Source organism: Leptodactylus fuscus, chromosome 4 (assembly GCF_031893055.1).
Source record: "Leptodactylus fuscus isolate aLepFus1 chromosome 4, aLepFus1.hap2, whole genome shotgun sequence".
NCBI classification, from domain to species: domain Eukaryota; kingdom Metazoa; phylum Chordata; class Amphibia; order Anura; family Leptodactylidae; genus Leptodactylus; species Leptodactylus fuscus.
In genome coordinates, this window is record NC_134268.1 from 90,798,339 (window position 1) to 90,821,942 (window position 23,604).

The following is a 23,604-nucleotide window of genomic DNA, read 5'->3' on the forward strand; positions in this document are numbered from 1 at the left end:
ATTCATTTCTATGGGAGCCGGCATGCGAGCGCTCCCCATAGAAATGAATGGACTGCTTTTTTCCATTCATTTCTATGGGGAGCGCTCGCATGCCTGCTCCCATAGAAATGAATAGGAAGTGTCCGGCAGCCCTGCTGTAACGCCGGCGTGTACGGCTGTGATACACGCCGGCGTTCGGTAGTGTGAATGCACCCTTACGGTGCCTTTTATGTATGTATGGAAGCGGCACGCAGTCTTTGCCGCCGCTTCCATCCATATATAAGCCGCACCGGACTATAAGCCGCACTTACGATTTCTGAGGAAATCGTAGGTTTTTATGTGCGCCTTATAGTCCGGAAAATACGGTATTTTATGGGAGATTCTATACATTACTTTTGGGGCTGGTCATAGACCCCCCCCTTCCCCCAAAAAAAAAATAATTTTTTTTTTTTTTTTTTTTGCTTGACTCGAGTATAAGCCGAGGGGGGCTTTTTCAGCACAAAAACTGTGCTTAAAAAATTCGGCTTATACTCGAGTATATACGGTTAATGAAAAAAAATAAAAATTAAAAAACCTGAACAAAATCTTAGTCTCTTCCAAAGGGATCAAGTCAGAGAAGACTGAGATACACTGCTGTGAAATACTTTCAGATGTTGCAGTCCCTACCCACTACAAAACTAAGGCTAAGTTCACACCTGTGCCCATTCTCCACCGGGGGATTCCGTTCCCCATCCCTGCAAGCAGCGCTTTTCTCTCCGCATTTTCTGTCCTTTTCGGCCAGAAACCCAGCGGACCCCATCATAGTTTATAATGTCCAAATGTAACCACTTTTCTAAGCGGATTAGGTTTCCATTCGGGGGTCCCTTGTATGTAAGCATGTATGTGAGTAGGTGCCATAGAATGTGTATCTGGGAAGAAGACCAATGGATGGAAAGGACACTGCACTACTCCAAAAATGTTGAATCAACACGCACTTTATTAAGGTACTTGTAACTCCCAAGTTACAAGTACCAGCGCCAGATCCAATCTGCTGCATGTATGTACCCACTAAGCAACGGATGTTGCCACAACAACAAGGATACGTGTGTGTATTGGTTATACACTTGATAAAGGGGTATTCCCCGAAACACTGTCCAATGTGTCGTGTGTAAGAAACCTTAATAAAGTGCGTGTTGATTCAATGTTTTTGGAGTAGCGCAGTGTCCTTTCCATCCTCTGGTCTTCTTCCTATTTGCTTCACCCTTTGGAGGTGCTGGATGCTTCTACTGCTGCTGATTGTCTCCAGATCTCAATTTCCCGGACTGCCAACAACTTCAGAGCACTATAGAAGGTGATAGTGGGAGGTTGCTCGGTACATTATTTATTTTATGGAATGTGTATCTGTCACTATGCAGGGCACAAAGCTATTTAATGCCATGCTAAAGGGTGACACTAGCAGTCAAAATGGGGAAATTTGTAATACTAGTGAGAAGGAAAAGAGCAGTTACTCTCAGCAACCATTTTGCAGTTTATCCCCCAAAAGAACCTTCTGAAAGGGGTTACAAGAGATAAGGGTCTTGCAGACAATGCCACAATTTTTCTTAAATCTTTCCCATCATGCCAGAGATATTTCCAGCTTTTGTTCACATTCGCAAGATCTAGCAAAATAATCCAATAATTCCAGTAAGTGGAGTGCCATACTTCTTCACATAACTATGTATACTCTGCACATGTATATACAGTCCGCCCCCTCTTACAAATACTATCAGTACACTGAATCTTGTCCATTATAGTTGTGTTTATTGGTGTACATTGGCTCATTGAAGAACTGTCAGGCTTAACAGTAAGTACACAAGACAAGACCATTTAATCCACCCACCCCCTTCCAACAAACAAAGGGAAAAAATTGTGGCAACAATTTGTTTACAAACATTTGTATATACTCTAAACGGTACTGCATTTGCTACACAAATAAGTAGAGGGGACAAGAGGAGGAAAATAAAAACTAAGTCGTCATCCCTCACCCACCTAGGAAGTAAGGCACTTGACATCTGATTTAACAATAGGAAGAAATATTTTCAGAATGGTAAAAATTGCGCAAAAAAAGTTTATAAACCAAGAACTATCTGTATAGTGGTATAACATACATCCTGAGGTGTCTTCTTCGAGGTTTCCACAGAGCCTCAGAAAGACAATTTATTACAGGGCCTCCTTATTCAGGATAAAACTTGTTGCACAGAACACTTAGAAGACAAACTGTCAATACAAGGTTAGGGCTACATCGTGTTACGATGGAACTGCAGTCTAGTGCACGTCACCTTGTAGCCCTAAGTCATGTAGTACTGCAGGTAAAATAATTCAGTAACCATTTGGCCCATACAGGTAGCACAAACCCATAGGGTTTAGGACAGATTTATAGTTCATCTCTAGAGTGGCGCAGGACAAAGCTCTGTAATGTGTCCAAATCTCTGGCTCCTTCATGTTCACCAATTTTGTCCCCAGCACGGAAGAGTAATAAAGACGGATACCCACGTACCTGTTAAAGAAAAATGTAAGTACAATTAAGACAAGCAAAGTGAACATACACAGCAATTCAACAGTCAGTGAGAGCGGGGGTCATGGGAAGCTCCCCAGCATATATATAAGCCAGTGATTTCGAATATATGTTTCTTACAATTTCAGACATATAACCCCGTAAAGCAAAGCTGTTTTATAAATAGCAGACAGTCATGGTCAGCCAGAAACTGTAAATTGATAGACTTCCTATGAAAGTAAATATGTAATGTATCTAATAATTGTATGATATTATAAATAGATAATCATTTTGAAGCTGAGTGGGAAACTTTCCTGACTGCACCCTAAAATGGTCCCAACTCCACAACCTGCCTAAAGCCGTTTGCACACGATAGTGTTAGCCGGGGGCTGAGAATGAATGGCATGGGCGGTGCATGGGTGACACGTGCACCAGCCATGTTTCCGCGGCCCCATTCATTCAATGAATAAGAGTTGCGGAAGCAGTACTTGATCCTAAAGGAGGTCAGGTCACTAGTACAATATAATGCAATACTGAAATATCCATTGACTTCTATTACTGGTTGCCCATAACAGACTAATACTAGTGCTGTAATGGCAGCCCTGCAAGCCTTGAATAAACTCCTAACTGTCAGGGAGATGCTTGAATAACACCGCTCTTCAAATGCTTCAGTTGCACCTTAAGGGATAATACCCACGATCACAGGCGACGCTGATCATAGGCATTGCCACTAATTGCTGTGTGTTACAGTGTGAAAAGACCTGGCGGCTATGGCATCCACTCAGCTCCTGATCAGACTCCATGATTACAATTCTGACATCTGTTGTAATAGTAAGGCGGATGTTGGGGAAGGATAGATTCAATCAACACATCATGGAAATAAAAGGGTAAATATATAAATAAGCCAAATTGTCTGGTCTGTCAGGACATCTGAATGCCACATTACTTACTGAGAATCTGTTACACAGGGACCTCTCTGCAGTGCAGTCAACTTTAGCAATTTTGACATCACTCAAACCAGGAAAGTCCTTTTTGGAAAGATCCTCCCACGTAGGAGCAAGATGTTTACAGTGTCCACACCTTTAGGTGAAAGAGAAAAGTTTACTTTTATAAAAAGAAACTATGACAAGGTGGGGTAGTTACATGTGAAGCTAAAATACTCACCAGGGTGCATAAAACTTAATGAAAGTAACACCTTTAGCAACAGATTGGTCAAAGTTATTTTCAGTAAGAGACAGGACTTTGGACTGGAAAACAAAAAAAAAAATGTTTTTCATGAGCACTAAGATGGATTTACACTTTGCGTCATGTCTAAATGAGCTGTATCAAGTATTCCCTCCATTACACACACACAAACTAAATGTACCTTATTCCATTCACTGTTGTATAAAGACTCTGTATATTTACTAAAACAGTTGGAGAAGAAAGATTGCCAAAAAGCTGTAAAGTCTCATCAGATTTTAGTCTACAACTCCTAAATCATGAGATCTTTGAAATTAATTTGCTGTGCATATAAAACATCAATAGATTTATATGGCTGTCAACAGATCAGTGAATGCAATAGTCAGCAGCGGTCTGCCAAAATGTAAGTAAACGTAGCATAAAAAGGCGATTTTTACAGCACCATGTGTGTTTTTTCTATCTTTTTCTGATGTTTTCTATGTGGATCTGTTTTTAATGGACTTAATAAAGAAGTAATTTTGTAGTTCCGGAGCGTGGCAGACCATTTCTTCTTACATTTTTCTCCATTGTGGATGTCCTCGTTGGTCCAGAGGCTGGTCTAGCACCCCGCAACACTACAGCTTAGTGGTAAGAAGCAATCAATTTTTTTATCATTGATTTTTTTTTATCATTGATTTTCAATAAAAAGGCACTGGCAGACGAAGCCTCCTAGAACAATATTAACCAAAACTAGAGAAGAGCTATGTCTTACGATCCCTTCATTAGTCAAACCGGAGTCTAAGCCAGCAACGCACTCACGGCTGACCACCAATGTGAAATGATGGCCACCGCTTACTGTACAGACAACTACACACGTCTCCACCATAGAAGTGCTTTGTGCTACACACCTCTACTGCTGCCGGCTCTTCAGCCTGTGCTGGAATATCAGCTTCCTTATCATCTGCAGTTTTCAGTTGACTTTCGGCATATTCTTTAAGGGAATCCAAGTCTCTCTTTCCTTTGTATTGGTCCACCTGTAATTGGGAAGCACACAGGCATAGCAAACATTAAAAGGGAAAGGAGATATTGAAGTTATTGATTAATCCAGGAAATCCGAAGTGATTTTAGTTTTCCTTTCCGTTTCAAAGGTATTTATTAAATTACAATAGCTTAAGAAGCACAGTAAACGGCATATCAATCAGTGAGAAGTCTAGGAAGGGTAACCAAGGGAACAACAAAACACAAGAACATACATATAACAATTACCCTGAATCAGGAGGGGCGGGGGGAGAAAAGTAGCGCTACAGTGAACAAGAGCAGCAAGTGTGACAGAGAATCCACCAGTGGGGAGGGGTGGCGGGGTGAGGACTCAATCCAGTCACAGGATTAAAACTGGAGGGATCAGAGACCTATTGACCCAAGGTGCCCAAACCTTATCAAAGATCAGGTGGGTGTTAGACTAGTCTTACACGAGCGTATTGAATGTACAGTCTGCAAGTTGCTGATCAGCAACACTAGTTGCTGATCAGCAACATAGGCTCCGCAGATGTCCGTGTCCTGCCGCACTCGCCCATAGAGTTCTATGGGCGAGTCCGTGCAGTGCCGCAATTCACGGCCATTACGGCCATGTCCTATAAATTACGGACCACGGTTGTGGCCCGGCCACACCACGGATAAAATATCCGGTGGTGTAAGAGGCCACATTGAATATAATGTGTCCGCAAATGGTCCGCAATTGAAAACCCTCAATAGCGGACCATTTGCAGACTTACATTACAGTCGTGTAAGACCAGCCTTAGAAATAGTGAAACTAATCTATTCCTGAAGCATAATGGTATCAACCCACCGCACAACCACAGCCACTGAGAGAATCCATTTTCTCCAGTTGGAGGCGATGTGAAGCCAGGCGGCTTATAAACTATACTGGAGTGTCTTAAACTGGGTGTATTTCAAGTTAGAGGACTTAAGATTGAGGAGAAATGTGGAAGCCTGAAATGGGAAAGACTGTTCAAAAGGTTGTTGCGCAATCCTATGGATAGGCGACCAACAGCGTCAGGCATGAGGGCAGGACCGCCACACATGGAGGATAGTGCCTAAAGCATCACACCTATTAAAACATAGGGGTGAAACACTAGGAAAAGCTGATGGAGTCGATGAAGTACCAAATATGTCCAATGAAGACCTTTTAAAATGGACTCCATGAGGATTACCTGCCAGCTACACTTGCTGATCAATGTACAGCAGTTTACCCATTAGGCTGGCGTCAAGGGTCAAGGTAGTGTCAAAGTTATGGAATTTTTCTACCTGAAATGGGGCAATTGACATAAGCCTCATGGGGTTTTTTGCCTTCCTCTGGATCAATACTGTAGGGTTATAGGTTGGACTTCATGGACTGATGTCTTCATTCAACCTAATCTACTATGTAACTAATATACACACGTGGACAAAATTGTTGGTATCCCTTGTTTAATGAAATAAAACCCCACAATGGTCACAGAAATAACTTGAATCTGACAAAAGTAATAAAAAGTAAAAATTCTATGAAAATGAACAAATGAAAGTCAGACATTGGTTTTTGCTCCAACAGAATTTTTTTTACAAATAAAACTGATGAAACAAGCCTGGACAGAGATGATGGTTCCCATAAGTTAATATTTTGTTGCACAACCTTTTGAGGCAATCGCTGCAATCACACGATTCCTGTAACTGTCAATGAGACTTCTGCACCTCTCAGCAGTTATCTCGGGTTTGAAGGGTGCTTTTTCCAGACGCCATGTTTCAGCTCCTTCCAAAGATGCTCAATAGGATTTAGGTCAGGGCTCATAGAAGGCCACTTCAGAATAATCCAATGTTTTCCTCTTAGCCATTCTTGGGTGTTTTTAGCTGTGTGTTTTATGTCATTATCCTGTTGTAAGACCCATGACCTGCGACTGAGACAATGATTTGCAGATCACCCCCATTTCCCCCTGTCCCATAGGTCTGGCTTAGGCTAGAAGAGTGGGGGAGGACATTTTAAAGCCCAGTTTCTCTGAATTCCTAAGTGCTATCAAGAAGATTAATCTGACTAAACTCAAAGATTTGTGACCTTCAGATCTCTAGTCCGAGCAGGGTTTTTACCAACGAATCGTGTGGATCTGTAAATACTATCATGATCTTAGTATAATTTTAAAGAGGAGATTCTCATCTAGCCCTTATGGATCCTGAGAAATTAGCATTAGTAGCAGGCTACTAAAGTCCATGGCAGGGAGAGGGTTAAACTAGGCTCTTATATACACAACGCCTTGGAATTAATTCTGCAGTAAGTTATATCAAACAGTATTTAAAATGGGGTTACTCACTTTTTCACCATTTTTAAACCACAGCAGAGATGGATAGCCTCGTACTTGATTGTCAGAACAAAGGTCATTATGCTGAGTACAGTCAACCTGAAGAGAGTGTGGGGGGGAACACAAGATAAGTTATTAGTGTCCAATTAAATTCAACTTAAATTAGTTATTTAACCATTCAATTACCAAGACCATTTTGGAGTTGCTTGCTTTTGGCAGTTTTCTGTTGCAGAATGCAGGCCTTTTTGATTTAAATGAATCCAATTTTGTATAATACAATTTTTTGTTTGATTTCACATCTGTCTGATCTGCTGATCACTTCAACAATGTTTTCTATATTTCTTATACCAAATCTGTATTGAAGTCACTAAAACTGAAATGTGAGGCCTGCACAACCCTTAGGCTCCATCATATCTTCAAATCTTTTGGCTGCAGCATATTCAGTGGTAGACAAGTGATTAACCAATTAGAGGGGAAAAAAGTTTCCTTCTGTAATATTTAAGCTAGATATGCAGAACTGGGGAATGGGTTTTGGGTTTCAGGTTCAACTAACTCAAAAATAGACTGAGAATTTCGAATGGGATATGATAATGCATTTGCATATTTTAAAGAACATCTGGCAGGGATGGTGGTGAGCTCTGAACTTGAGTGGCCTTAATGGAAAATATGTGATGCTATGGAAACTGAATGTAGTTCTTGAAAGAGAAAGATTAACTCCTTCCTGCATCATCATGTATAGTTCTGAGGAAGAAAGACAATATATGGTCACGTCCCCACATGCACAGTATACAATGGTTATTGTCTCTCAAGCACAGGAGGTATGCCACTGAACAGCAGAATAATGGCTGATAACAATAACCACTACTCTAGCAATGACAGGGATTGATGATAGCGGCTGTTTAAAGAGGACCTTTCTCCACCTCCAACAAATCCAGTTCTTTACATCACATTGCTCCACTGATTCCAGGACAGTTGGAATTTTTTCTCTAGCTCCCAACGTCCCCAAGCAATCAATGCTGTTAATTTTGGTGCTTGCTCTACTATTTATGAGTTTCTGTACTGTCAGGAGGCCGACGTCAGAGAGGAGCAGGCAAAGGGTGCGATTCTGAGCTCCCTCTGATTGGAGCTCTGAATCAACCCCACCCCCACGCCAGACACCGCCCTTCTGACATTATAGAGCTCAAATAGCACATCAGACACCAAAACTAACTGCACTTGTCTGGGGATAGTAGATGCTAGAGTGGGTTCTCCAGCCATGTGCTAGCCCTTTTATTAACAGCCTGAACATTGCCCCATAGACATTAATGGATCTAATCACAGATTTTACTTGTTTTTTTTATGGTCTGTGTGACTCATCTATTAAATACTAGAACATGCCTCTCCTTCAAAAAACTCTGAGGGATTTGTGAAACTGGTTACCCTCAACTGGACGTTTGGAGAAGAAGAGAGTACTTTTTCAATATGAACAAGCACTTGGTCCGATTCAGGGACCACTAAATGTCTGTGTCATTTCTGAAATTTAAGGAATTTCCTGTAGATCTGCCATAAAATTCTGATACATGTGGACCCAGCGCAGCACCTCTAATGAGGTGAGGGGGGGGGCAGCACGGGCAATGTTTTTTTTGCTTTTTTTTTGCTAAACTAACGCAGGAGAGCTGCCGCCTACGCGGAGACACAGACGTCTTATTGCTGGGTGAAGAGGAGGCAGCAGCAGCGTGAGGTCTGTAAATAAAATAACTTTTTTTTTTTTGTTTTATAATAGGTTGCAAACTGCTGGAGTATCCCCACCAGGTAGTGGCTTATTTACCAACCTCCTCAGACCTGTTCACTGCCGCCCCCACTTCCTCTTGTACTATAGGCCGCAGAGGCCAGCAGTGAGTAGGCCCGGGCAGGCCGCGATCCCACTACCGCTATTATTATTACTCACCTCTCCGGGATTTGATGTTAATCCTAGCAGGCTTCGAGCCTATATGGTAATATCCCAGATGTCACATGGTCTGGGATATTACCATAAAGGGCCGAAGCCTGTTCTAGCAGTACCATATAGGCCCGAAGCCTGTGCTAGTAGTATTTGCCTGTTACTGCAAGCACAGGCTTTGGGCCTGTATGGCAACAGGTTGTTACTGCTACCACAGGCTTTGGGCCAGTATGGTACTGCTAGCACAGGCTTTGGGCCTTTATGGTAATATCCCAGACCACGTGACGTCTGGGATATTCCCGTATAGGCCCAAAGTATGCTAGGATTAACATTGGATCCCAGAGAGGTAAGTAACACTGTTTATTATGTTCCCTCATCTCCCCTGAAAAGACCCCTGAGTATAATAATAGTTCATGGGTGTGCAACTGTGGGGCATAATAGAGCTTGAAGGGTCCACTGTTGTCCCTGTAACCTCTATTATGCCCTACACCGGCCCCCCTGCAACTTCTATTATGCTCTACAGTCTATTGTGTCACTGTGCGGCATAATATAGGCTGCAGGGGCCGCTGTGGGATATATATATATATATATATAGGAGTTGGGTCCATGGAGAAGTGAGGAGTCAAAGATGTCTGTGTTTTAAATTTTACAGAGTCAAGCCACAGCTGCAAGAAGTGGTCATGGCGGAAGGGAACGGAAGAGACGAGATATGTGGGAAGACGTCTCCTGTGAGTATTACTGCACAAAATATTATTGCATTGTATTAATTGTAATGTTACCGCTAGCATCCCCCCCACCCCGCTGTCTGATGTCCCCCCTCCCCCTCGGACTCAATAGGGAAGGGGGGGGCATCTTTTCATTGTCCGCCTCAGGCAGCAGAGAGGCCAGGTTCGCCACTGTATGGACCCCACAACTCTCAGGTACAAAGGTTCACCTAAATCCTATCTAGTGGGTGTTGTGACTGGAGTTTAACTTCTATAATGGGATTTCCAAAAATAACCATGCATGCCCGCTCAGTTTTTGGAAAACACGTATACGTGACTAAAGAGAGCCAGATATGACACCTATGACATATTCTGTGAATACATCATAAATACCTTAGATGAGAATACCCCTTTAAGTATGACAAAGATATTAACTAATAGTGAAAAATCAGTGTGGGCAGACAGAGTTTCGACTGAATACAGGTTCACCAAACTGCATATGTACAACTTCTCCAAGGCATAAGACTCAATAAAGGGTAACATCTTAGTGAGGTTATGGACGAACCTTAGCAATCTTCACAGTATTAGAGTTCTGATAAGATGATGCCAGCTGCTCCCACGCAGGAGCTAAGGACTTGCAGTGTCCACACCAAGGAGCAAAGAACTTGATGAAATGGTAGCCTAAAAAAAAACAAACAAAAATTAATAATTTACACCCAATTCCACCACACGTTTGCACAGCAATATGAAAAACTAAGCACTCCCCTTGTATTTTTTTGGGATATGTTAATATTTCATATTAGTTTTAACTTTTATTTAACTGCACCACTTTTTATATACAGTTTCAATGGACAATGAATAGTATTGTTTAATAAAAGGACAATCCTTCATTTATCACTGCTTTAGGCTGAGGCCACAGACATAGGCAGGGTTACTACATGGGGTGATTTATTATTCCCCTATTCCAGTTGTCTGTTTTACGACTAATGAAGTACCACATTATTTCCACAAATAACATTCTTACAGCGCCACTGTCAGATTTTTTTAAAATGGTGGAGTGGCTGGGCAAATTTGGTATAATTTTCTTTTACTTTTCTGACATGTGATGAAGTCTGTGCAATGTAATTAAGGTCTCTTCCATTCACTTCTATGGGATGAAGCTTTAATTATCAGCCACCATGAATCAGATAGCATATAAAGTAAACAATGAAACGGTCACAGGGCTCACATGACCACCACAGCCCTTTAAGCAGCTCATCAGTGGGAAGTGGGGACTGGTCTCTTCACCTAGTGAATAGAAAAGGAAGAGGAAACTGCTTTCTCTGTGCACTGGACTGAATATTCGGCACCTCTCACAACTTACAATGTAACAGAAGTCTTATATGTATGTCTGGCTTCTTGTGTGGTTACAGATCGGATATTGTTCACAGAAAGGAGCTTTATGGACTGTGCTCATAGACTGCACTTATCCTGTGTCATTCCCGTCTGTATTTGCAGTTAAGTGTTCCTGGATCTCCTATATTATGGTCACTTGGGCTTTTCTTGGCTATTTGCTTGTTACTGAGGAACTCTTTAAAGGGGTTGCCCACGTTCACACCAGATACTAATGTTATTTGTTTGTACAATGAAAAGTAGCCTGAAAATGGAGACTATTAGTATACCATTGGTTCAGTGGTTAGAACTGGAGTCCTGGATTCGAATCCTAAGGACAACATGTGTAAGGAGTTTGTATGTCTTCCCTGTGTTTGCATGGGTTTCCTCCCACACTCCAAAGACATACTGATAGGGAGTGTAGATTGTGAGCCCTACATGGGACAGTGGTTCATAGGCTTGTTACTGGGCCATAAAAGGCTGCTGAGCCTGCACTTCAGGGCAGATCCTGAGAGAAGAGGAAGTGGCTGGGTCTGTCCTGACACTGAGAGCCTTATGTATGGTACAGTTTTTTTTTTGTTTGATTTCGTATGGCTGATAGTAAGCCACATGTACAGTTAGTATTTTCTAGTTAGTGCTCAGACAAGTAGGATTTTGGTTTGCCATTATTTTGCCTTAAGTTAAGGCTGTATTTTCTTTTGCTCATTTTTGTGCCTGACAAAGGTTTATTTATTTATTTATTTTTTTCTTAAATAAACCGCTTTGCTGCAAGATTTGTATTTCTGTCTCTGCTTGGGTCAGCACCACTGCGTCTACTGAGCTACCTTCCCCACAATATACACACAAAAACAAGTACCTTGAGCTACATGATCCTTGAAGTTTGATGAGGTAAGCTCATATAAACCATGCTTGGCTTCTGGAGCTTTGGGAGCTTCCTGCTCAACTTTTGGTTCCTAGAAAGAAATAGTCAATATTAGGGATACATTTGAGGCAGTTGACATTCAGCATATTATTTTAGTACATCTGGAAGACCTTGTACAAACAAATATCTGCATTTGCCCACTAGACATTTCTCCCCACACCTGACACATATGATTTCTCTAAGACACTGCAGTGATTTAGGGCTCCTTTCCACAGTTTTTCATTTGAGCCAGAAAACAAGTTTTACAAACATATATTGAAAGTGAATTTTGATGCATTTATTTGCTGATATATTTTATGAGAAGTCATCAATCACATATTGGTGGATGGCCAGCACCCACACCCATTAGCTCAGCAACTACTAGAGGTATAGAGTGGACAGAACTGGTATCAGATGGCTTGAGTGATTCAAGTGAAGGGAGCCAATAAATGGATGAACAAGCCCGGATTAGGTGCTAAGCTACAGTGACAACTACAGAGCCCTATGTGCGGAGACCATATGGCTCATTAATATGAAGCCAATCAACCTACGTGTATTGCTGTACAGTTTCAAACCCCATTGGGCAGTTTATATTTTATTGGTGTACAAATATCACAAACCTTAGGTTTATGGATTTTTACATGCCAGTTGTGCTGTGTGCTTCATTTATAAGGAGGCATGCACATCATAGTAAACTAGGCGCACCCTCCGCTGATGCAAAGGTATTGAAAACATGCATATGAACATATTCTGCTTGATTATGGTGAATGGAACGACCTTCAGCTGCAGGCACAGTGGCTGTACAAATGCATATAACTGTGCTTGTTAAGTACTGAAGAGGCTGTGGCACTCGCCCAAACGCTGTAGCTGATGGACTGGGGGCCTGCCTGCTTAACTTTAATTAAGGAGCAATTTCAAGGATAGATTGTTAGATATAAACCCTGGAAACCCATCAAAAACAAACATGGTAAGGGCAGGTTCACACCAGAGACCGATCTCCGCTTTGCAGGTTTCCGTTTCCTGCCCGAGAAACTGGACAGAAGACAGAAACCAGCAGGCAGTTTTCAAACCCATTCATTTGAATGGGTTTGCAAAGTGTCCGCCCGTGACAAGCAGGACTTTGTGTCCAGTTAAAAAAAAAACGGTTTTGCCATGGAGGCTAGAAGACGCTCACGGGCGGACACTGAATGCCGGGTTTCCGTCTCCTGTCGGCAGAAAATGGAAACCCACACAGCGTAGATTGGGCGTTGTTGTGAACCCGCCCTAAACACTATGTGTTGGAAACCTAAAATATCCAATTTTAAAAAATTTTTTTGTTTTTAAAGTTTCAGGTTTGATAGGGGGAAAAAAGTAGTGAGAGCCAATTAAATACACCAGAGCTTGCCCAAACATCAAGCAAGATAATACGATACTGCAAACATAAAAAGATTAGAAGATAATATAGCAATAGCAAAACCAAAGAGGGTCCCCCCATGAAACCCTGTAGAATCTCTTAGAGAAAGGACCAGTCACCACTCCTGACATGCTTGTATTCCCCACAATACGCCAATCATGGAGCTTCTTTTACTGACTTGCATCTTATAGGACTGAATGAGAGTAGGAGAGATGATAGTTGTATCATGTGCCCACTCACGAACACATCTTCCTGGATGAAGCGGTCACATGATACACCTTTTACTGCCACATTGTGAACTAGAAGACATTGTGTGTTGCACTAGCAACCATGTACAGTCAAGTGACACATTAGTGAGTCAGTGTATGTATCATTTTTGTACCAGGATATTTTTGAGAATTAAAAAGGACCTTTCATGACCCCATTGATGTGCAGTATTATATACCACTAGAAACCAGGCATATTCCCGGTATATACTCTGGTGGTGAAGATATCCCTGTCATTATTTTCGACACATATATCCCCATGCGGGCCTTACAACCTAGCATCATCGATAGGTGGTAAGGATCATCCCCACTGACAGTTCAAGACTATGGAAGGATACTGTCGGAGGGGGATGGGGATATGGCTGGGGTGCTCCTTACCACCCAGAGATGATTTTAGAGTGTAAGGCCTGCCCTTCTGACACATCGGTGCTGAAGTTAACTGCATGGCTATCTCCACCACCAAGGCACATACCAGGAAAGCAGACAGTGTGTTGAATTCAGCACTCTGTTGTCTTTCTTGCAGTATATAATCCCACAAATGGCTAAGGACATGAAAAGTCATATATAAATAAGTGTGCGATAAAATGTATTATATGCTTGGTTTTTTTACTCAAGTAGGCCAAGGAGTAATGGAAATAGTTGAGCCTTGATCTCTGACCATCTCCGGAACTCCCAAAGAGAATGAATGGAGCAACTGGGTATAAGCTTAGCTTGTCGCTCCATCAAGACAGAACTGAAGTCCCATCAAGATCAAAGTCAAGATCGATGTAGATCTAGCACTTGGACTTTCACCGAAAATGAAGTTTGTCCCTTTTGAATGGACAGTTCATAACTTCATACAACCCCTTTAAGAGGTTCTACTGGTCTGTTTAAGTAAATTCTCTGATTCCTCATGACAAAAATTCTGGAGCATCTTCTACAAGATTAGCACTGTGTTGTGACTGCTATGACTCTGTAGTCTGTGTCCCACATCCCCATCTCACATAGAAATGTATAACAAAGGGTGATTATAATGTATGTATATGATGAATAAGTAAATAATGGGGGGGGGAACCAGAGTGATGTATTATACTATAGACATCTCAAGATATTCTACTTAAGCACTGTAATGTACCCTCAGTGCTGGACAGCCCTTGGCCGCATATGATGTTTTGTTCTAATCCAAGAGTTAAACACTAAATACAATATGGCAAGGGTCCCCCTGACAGGAACCCTTGAAAATATCTTTAAAGGGACTCTATCATTAAAATGCAATTTTTTTCTGGGTACCACGTCGGAATAGCCTTAAGAAAGGTTATTCTTCTCCTACCTTTAGATGTCTTCTCCACGCCGCCTGTTCGGTAGAAATTCCGGTTTTCATCGGTATGCCAATGAGTTATCTCGCAGCACTGGGGGGCATCCCCAATGCTCCCAGAGAACTCTCCAGCGCAACCTCCATCTTCTTCTGGAACGGCCTCTCTTCGCTTCTTCGTCCAGTGCTGGCTTCAAACTTCTAGGCCTCGGGCACCCGACTGCGCATGCCTGCCGGCCACAAGAAAATGGCCACTTACAATACTGTGTAAGCGGTCATTTTCTTGTGGCCGACGGGCATGAGCAGTTGGCTTTGGCCCGACACCTAGTAGTTTGAAGCCAGTGCCGGAAGAAGACGCGTGAAGAGGCCGTTCATGAAGAAAATGGAGGCGGTGCTGGAGACTTCTCTCGCAGCATTGGGGACGCCCCCCAGTGCTGCGAGATAACTCATTTGCATACTGACGAAAACCGGGATTTAGACCGAACGGGGATGCGGAGAAAACATCTAAAGGTAGGAGAAGAATAACCTTTCTTAAGGCTATTCTGACGTGGTACCCAGAAGAAAATTGCATTTTAATGATAGAATCCCTTTAATACAGAATAGATTTGAGAATGGAGCCCATTATACCCTTTACACTCATCAGGAAGACTGTGTTTCCTGAACACTCACTTCTTCTTTCTCCTCATTTACAGTCTGGAGCATCCAGTTCTCCAGAGTCTGGAAATCTCTTGGGCCCTGGTACTTCACAGCTTCTTGGCCTGGTTTAAACAGTTTCAGACTGGAGAGAACAATGAGAGGAAGCATTACTAGTCACCGCATGGTAATGAACTAGATAGTAAACACAGCATCGGAGATGTGGGAAAATGATGAACACTAGCAACAGTAGATAAATTCTGCTTCTGCTTTTTACTCTATCACTTGGGAAGGCAAAAATAAGCATTCAAAAATAACTTTCAGCCTACTGGTCTGTGTCTTCCCATACAGTAGCCCACAGTGAATATTCTGTCAGTTCAACAGACATTAGATTGTGTGCATTTATACTTGTGCTGCCTCCCCTTACCACTGGTAGCGCTGTATGTGACTTGGAGTAAAGCCCCCTCTCATAAACTATGCTCCCGAAATTTGAGAAAGATATGCAGGGTCAGGATTACACTTCACAATGCCTTCATAAAGCAACAATATGCTAGGTTCACACCTGTTTCAAGTTCCATTCTTTGGGTCTGCTTGGGGAACCGGAAACCCAATCTACTTAAATAGTGGTTACCCACAGAAACACAGTGACCCCTTAGACTACAATAAGATCCACTGGGGTTCCACCCGATAAATTCGAACAGAAAAGTCCTTTCCTTTTTCTATTCGCATTTTTCAAACAGAATGGGGATCGGAGTCCGCCAGCACAGACGTGAACCTGAAACGTGCATTTTTTTTTATGTATTAGCATAAAAAAGATGTCAGTAATATCCTGCACTGCAGCCAATTAGCTATAAGCTCCGATATAAGAAGGAAAAAAAACTACTTACGTGGGATATCCACGGACACCATTATCGGAGCAGATCTTGTTATCCACTGTACAATCCACCTTGGCCACGTAAATTGGAGTCTTTTCCATAACGTTGTATTTATCTCCCAGTTCATTCCAGGTTGGCTGGAGACGCTGGCAGTGCCCACACCTGAAATGAAATATGACATTTTATGAAGATTCAGTTGTATGATCAGACTTCATATTCCTGTCTATTAAAAAAAAACTATGTTGAAAAGAAATTGGATAAAAGTACTTGATAATGCATAACAGTCCCCGGATGTGACAGTTTGAAGACCACTCTAACATATCACTGACAACTATTGTACCATATAGACCAATTATGTTCAGAAAATATCAGGACATTATTAATAATTCCTTCTTAAAGTGACCACAAAATTACGGCCGCAAAATAGCGCCGCGTATACGATCCCGGCTCCCATTGAAATCAATGGGAGCGTATACGGCCCACAAAAGCTCACGCGGCGTCTACGTGCCACATCACGCAGCACTTTACTCTGTGTGAACTCACCCTAAGCAGTCAGTGGGTATCACTCAGGTCAGGCCCCTGTTCATTCAGACAATGGAGGCATATGCCATCCTGAGAAAACTGCATTAATGAAAGGTTTGGAGTAAAAACATTCATGAACTTACGTACTTACACATAGAAAGAATAGAGGTACTGGGCTGGTTCCAACCACAGGACATGTGATCAGAACCAGCACCAAACCTGCCATCTTCCTCCTATCTCCTGTATAGAGATAGTTACCTGTGATATGGTAGCTGGTTTTATTATAGTCTGCTAGCCCTCAAAGTAAACTCCTGGGAACACAGAGGAGTTGGTGCAGTGCTGACCAGGGGCCTACACCCCTAGACACAGTGCCTAAAAGCCCTAATGGAAGTTTAAAGGGACTCCCTGGGGAATACTTATGATTTGAGTCTGTCCACAGGATGATGTTCCCTTGTAGGGAAGCTTCTATACTTACCACAAATGCCCTCTATATTCTGCATTGCAGCTCCATTTTCTAGAAAACCAGTGTTTTATTTGTATGCAAATTAGCTGAAAAAGGCTTTAGAGGCAAAGTGGGAAATGTCACTGGAGCAATGGGGGGCAAAGCTGGGTGGCAGTTAGGAGCGGTTTACTAGAAGAGAGTATGAAGCCCCATTATCAACAAATTTGCATAAAAACTAAATCCTGATTTCCATGAAAATGGGACTGCAATGAAAAATAAGAATGTCATCTTTGGAAAGTGTAGAAGGTGCCCTACAAGGTGCTATCAGTCATATACCAATTTTCCTGCTTTAATGGTTCCCAAGATCTCAATTGCAGTCACTGAATAGGCGCCTAAGAGGTCATGAAATCACTAAGGTTGTAATCATACGACTATCCTCCGTTCACTGTCTGTTTGTGGGCCATATTTCCAGGACTGACCAAGGGTGTTATAATGGAACTCACTGCAATTTAGGGAGTTATAATGCAATTTGGAAACTCACGACATGCACTGAGCTCCAATCACATGGCCATGATCAGTATAGAAATAGGGCCTGCACATGGACTGGTTGTGTGGATAAGGCCAAGGGCTAGCATAGTTCAGTTGCATCTGGTCTTTTTTTCTTTTTACGCCTGAGCTGGGCCTAACTGATGATAATTTGGCTATCAGGACTCTATAACCTGAAATGTGGCGCGGGGACCAGTCAACAAGACAGACTGCAAACTGCTGGCTCAATGGTTTTTGGATCTGGTGTAACTGCCCCAGGTTGCCCGATCAGACATAGGTGAACCCATTCTAAACAAGCAAATATTTTTCAACCTAACCGGACATTATAGACTATACATTAAGAAAAACAATCTGACCCTAATAATACTATATAAAAAAATGAAGTCGATAAAAGCCGTACATAGAGATACACACAGATTACTCATTTACACGGTTAATGTATATTCACACGTCAGCGTTTTATAACATTTTTCCTATGATGTTTGTACAGGCAAATAAACAGAAGACGAGGCAGGAAATCCAGAAAGGTGAAGGTTAGTAAATGCAAAGTTCCTGAACATGGAGACATCATCCCAGTCCTACCAGTCCAACCCCCTGAGCACACGTAACCTAATGCCAGGAATCCAGAGCCACGTCAGCACATCACACACCCACTAATGATGTCCAGACCCTGGAAACACTGGTGCCCTATAAAGTAGGCCGCAGCCATACAAGTACATAGACAGTATACAGTCAGTCAGACCCTACACACACTGGTCATGTACAACCACCAGCACCTGGCAGAGGAATATCACAGGGCACAAGCAATGCCTCATGTTTACTGACTGATAAGCAAGACCAACAAAAGATTAGCAAAGCCTTATCAGCCAGTGCACAGTGTCCAGCTCTAACAGGGATGCCACAGAGGGGTCTCCTACAGACAAAGACCCTGCCCATTACTCTCGCTCTAGGCTAGGCAGCCGTAATTCTCCTACTTATTGTGTCAGGCCGGCCATTACAGCGGTGCCATGCCAGCGGCGGGCACACTACACTGTGTACAGTGGGCAGCATTACCAGGGAGCGAAGAACATAATGAAGTGCGGCGCCGTGGTCACAGCATGGCTGAACATCTCGGCAGAGTAGAGGTGCTTGGCGTGCGGGTCGTCCTCCTCCTCCTGTCCCCCCATCTCCCCGGACACGCTGACCAGCAGCACCCATAACAGCACCACGAACCGGCTTCGTATCATCATTCCGGGTGAGGAGACGGCAGTGTGAGGCCTGGTCCGCTACTAGGGGAGGAGGAGACACCAGACGGAGGCCGCAGAGAAGAGACTCTGGAGAGGAGGAGGAGAAGGAGGAGGAGGAGGGCGGCTTATCAGGGCGTGAGGAGAAGGAGGAGAAGCCCTGACAGCCAGGTGTATTACCACAGCCCTCACTTCTCCATTCTCCGGCCTTATGAAAGACTAAGAGGAAATGTCACTTATGTCCTCAGAGCAGGAGCTACGAGGAAATGGCCGATGTTATCATTCACAAATTCTCTTCACCTCTTATAGTTACCATTTAATATTCCATACAATGTTCTGGGAAACTGGAAAAGACAAATTCAGAATGGGGTAGAATGAGAATAACAACTGCATTGCGCCATTTTCTTATGGGTTCTGGATGTGTCAAGCTAGGTTCACACCAGTGTTCAGCTTCATTCAGATCAACATAAGGAGAGCCTGTCCGCTTAAAAAGTCACCATAGACTATGATGGGGCCCGCTGGGTGTCCATTGGGTTTCCGCCAGTTTTATACTGAAACCAGAGGAGAGAAAAGTCCTTGCGGGACAATTCTCTTCTGATTTTAGGCGGAATCTATGCAGTTATGAACATAGCCTACCTATATCCTGCAGGTTGTTACGATTACACCGATACTACATTTATATAGTTTTTGTTATGTTTTAATAAAAATGTTAAACTTTGAAAAATTAAAAAACATCCTAAAAATATTTTTAGTTTTAGACCCCTATACTTAGGCTGTGACTCCCACTATGCAACCAAAGATTGCTATTTTCGCCCTGTGACTCCTTCTATGTAAGTGAATGGCGTCCCATTGTGACCCCAAGGGTGCTCTGACTAGATGTAGTTGTATCACCCACAGGGTGCTTTTATATCACAGAAAGAGTTGAAGGGTAACACAGCAATCTTTGGTTGCATGATAGGAGTTGTAGCCGAAGTCAGTGTGTAGCCCTGGCCTAATTGATAAATGGGGCCTTGTACTTGCAATTCTTTCCATTGTAGTATGGGACAGACAAGGGCAAATTTATAATCAGGACCAGGGACGCTTTAACCATAGGGCCAATGGTGCACTTGCATCGGGCCCTATGGTAGAGGGGGCCCCCTTTGGACAGTGGGAGTCTTTTATTTGCTGTCCAGCAGTCTAGGGCAGTGGGTCTGGGCTTCTCCAACTCCTCCAGAAGACGAAGAGTTTAAGACAGTGAAAAAGTAGGTAGCCATCCGCTCCCTGCTTCACAGCTGCTGTCTTTGCTCCTGGGGTCCTGAGAGAATGTAGCGACGTCACTTATACTGTGCCTGTTGAAGACTCTGGACCAGAGAGAGAGGTAAACAGGGAAATGGGAAAAAGTGAGTATATATATATATGGAGGACATAAAACTATGCGGGCAAACTTGAGGGACATGCCACTGAAGGAGCAACTGGAAACTGTGGGGCATGACACTGTGGGGGGGAACCTGAGGGGGACATGTAACTGGGTGGCAACCTGTGGAGATGGGGAGAAATGATACTGTATGGGCAACCTGGGGGGGGGGGGGTCATGACACTGTGAGGGCAACCTGGGGGGACATGAAAGTGTGGGAGAAACTTGGGGGTTACACATGACACTGTGGGGGCAACTTGGAAGGAGACATTACGAGGGAAATTATATTGTATGGGGCCCTAGGGAGGTAGTATACTGTGTGAGAGTCACTAAGGGGCATTATACTATGTGGGGGCCATTGAGTGGGCTTTATAATTTGTGAAGGTCAGGTATTTCTAAGTGGTGGTGATGGGGGGGGGGGCACTTATGAAGCCTTTGCACAGGGCTCACCAATGTCTTAAGTCTGTAGTCGCAGTGTATCTTCAAATTTCATTCAAATGTATTCATTAGTCTTGGGTTATAGCTGATTTTTCCAGGCCTCAAGCAATTGGGTGACCTTGTGCAATGATCCAGTCATTTTTTATTCTACTGTAATAAGCTAGTCATCAGCCAGTATCTGAATGCACAGAAAGGAAATGCATTAGAATACAAAGGTTGTAGTTTATACTGTTGAATAAAGGGACAAGGTCCTGAAGAACCACGTTAATAAAATAACATAAGTAAATTATTTAAAAATATGATAGTAGACATCCCAGAGTCCTGGTGCAGCACACGAAAAGTCTTGTTGCGGAATGGTCAGATTATAGAAATGTTAGGGCTAGTTCGCACGGGGACATGGAGGAGGATTTTGACAGCGGAATCCACGTCATAATCCTCCTCCACACAATGTTAGTCTATGTAGACTGCTAGCTTTTTTTTTTCTGCTAGCAGAGAAAAAGAAGCGACATTACCTTTCTTCAGTCGTTTTCCGCCTGGAGAAAGCAATAGAAGTGAATGGGAAGTGCAAAACGTGCGTTTTTTACCGCACAGGTTTTTGCAAAAAAAAAAGCGTTACGTTTTTTTACAAAAAAAAGGTGCGGTAAAAAACACAACGCGTTTTTTGCAGCCCGTTCTCTTTAAGGATGGGAAATCTGCCTGGAACCTTTTGGAAGCGATTTTTACAAAAAAGCTTCACAAAAAGCGGGGCAAGGTAAAAAAAAACGCTTCCTAATTAGGAAGCGTTTTTTTTCCAGTGCCAAAATAAGCCACACGTAATTTACGTGTGAACTAAGCCTTAGATAACTGACAGAGTGTAGACCATGGGTAGGGTGATAGAGATGAGGTAGCAGATATAGGGAGGTGTAATATACTGTAGTTTAGAACTATGTAAGTGAGAATAATAATCTAAATGGAGTTCTAAAGTGAACAGGTAGCCAGTGCAGGAGCTGACACAGTAGAGCCATTAGTATAGTGGTCCTAGATGGGCCTAGCTGCTAGGTACAGGATAGATTATAGAAGGAAGAGTTTGGTGAGGGGAAAGTCAATAAGATACATTAACCAAGACCACAATGAATCAAAACAACAGTAAAGCTGGATTCATACCAGCATTTGAACTACATTCGGGGTTTCCTTCCCTGAATTCACTTGAAAAATGCGGAAATTCCTGCAAGTAGGACTTTTCTCTCTGCATCTTTTAGACGGAAACTGGGTGAACCCTTTATAGTATACGGGGAACATGGGTTTCCGCGTGTAATCACTTTTTAAGCAGATTAGGGTTACGTTTTTCGGTTCCCTAAGTGGACCCAAAGAACAGACAGCCCAACGCTAGTGTGTACCTAGTGTAAGAGCTTTGGCCATTTCCACAATAAGAAAACAGCTGATAATGGCAATTATTTTGAGGTGTAGGTGATATTAGCATGCAAATAATTCAATATAGGGAGTAAAATAAAGATCTGAGTTGAGCATAATCCCAAAACAACAGGCATGCTGCCCAGGAAGTATGGTAATTAGAGATGAGCGAGTACTGTTCGGATCAGCCAATCTGAACAGCACGCTCGCATAGAAATGAATGGACGTAGCCGGCACGCGGGGGGTTAAGCGGCCGGCCGCCGTCAAAGCGGAAGTACTAGGTGCATCCATTCATTTCTATGGAGAGTGCTGTTCGGATCGGCTGATCCGAACAGTACTCGCTCATCTCTAATGGTAATATCATGCACCAAAAGAGAAGCCTGTTTAGTTAAAGTTTTTAAGTTAAAGGGGTTGTCCCATCACAAGGATCCTATCTATACTGCTTGTTAATGTGGATGTAAGACTTTTCCTAAATACACTGCTTCAGCAAAACTGCTTTGTTTGTCCACTATCTTACTTTATTCAATTCATTGTTGACACAGCTCTTGACTTATCTGCTCAAAAGTCAAGTGATGTATCTGCTGCTCTCAAGGGGGAGGGAGGAGGGGCTAAGTGCACGGGAGCGAGCCTGTGTTTCTAGCTATTCCTGTGTCTACACCACATGACCTAGCTTCCTCCTATCAGATAGGGGAGAGGAACTGCTTTCATTTCTGAACTCGTCTTCTGTTCTCCCAGTTATCAGGCTAGCTAATTCAATTGTGTTCATTATGGCAGAGACAGGCAGTGTCTGTATGTAACACAGAATGGAGTTGCTCCTGCCTGTACTTCATAGTCCAATATTGTGCATATAGTGTTTAAGGACCTTTGATGACATCACAGGCCCTTCAGCCGCCCCATAGGATCACACTATGTGGTGGGCGGAGCTACACACTACACTAATTTTGGGGCAGAGCTAAACGACAGGTTGCATGTGAAACCCCCGCCCACCAAATGATGCAAGAAACAAGGAAGAAAGAAGACTTTACAGCAGTGAAGACTGGTGAGTATGCGACGTGGGAATACCACACTAAATAAGCAAATCTCGGTAGAGAACGGTACAGGGCAACCCAGAACATCAGCCAGGAGATCCACCACGCCTCTCCAGTAGGCCTGCATAGATGGGCAGCTCCACATCATGTGCCAGAAATCTGCGCGAGGATGCGGACACCTGAGGCAATTCGGGCCAGACAAACGACCCATCTTGTGCAGACGGACCGGGGTCAGGTAACATTGGTGTAAAATGAACATTTGAATCAATTTGTTATTGGCCAAGGGTGAAACG

At 43.0% G+C, this 23,604-nt stretch overlaps 1 protein-coding gene across 1 annotated transcript; it reads right to left on the bottom strand.

Moving 5' to 3' along the window:
• Nucleotides 1-1,738: 1,738 nt before the first annotated feature.
• On the bottom strand, nucleotides 1,739-19,253 carry TXNDC5 (thioredoxin domain containing 5). The gene is made up of 10 exons (XM_075270795.1): nucleotides 18,894-19,253; nucleotides 16,343-16,492; nucleotides 15,492-15,600; nucleotides 11,828-11,924; nucleotides 10,166-10,281; nucleotides 6,991-7,077; nucleotides 4,561-4,686; nucleotides 3,656-3,738; nucleotides 3,442-3,571; nucleotides 1,739-2,494 (listed from the first exon to the last, which is right to left on the bottom strand). The coding sequence occupies exons 1-10, from the start codon at nucleotides 19,067-19,069 to the stop codon at nucleotides 2,372-2,374; spliced, it is 1,197 nt and encodes a 398-aa protein (XP_075126896.1). The 5' UTR covers nucleotides 19,070-19,253; the 3' UTR covers nucleotides 1,739-2,371.
• Nucleotides 19,254-23,604: the final 4,351 nt, after the last annotated feature.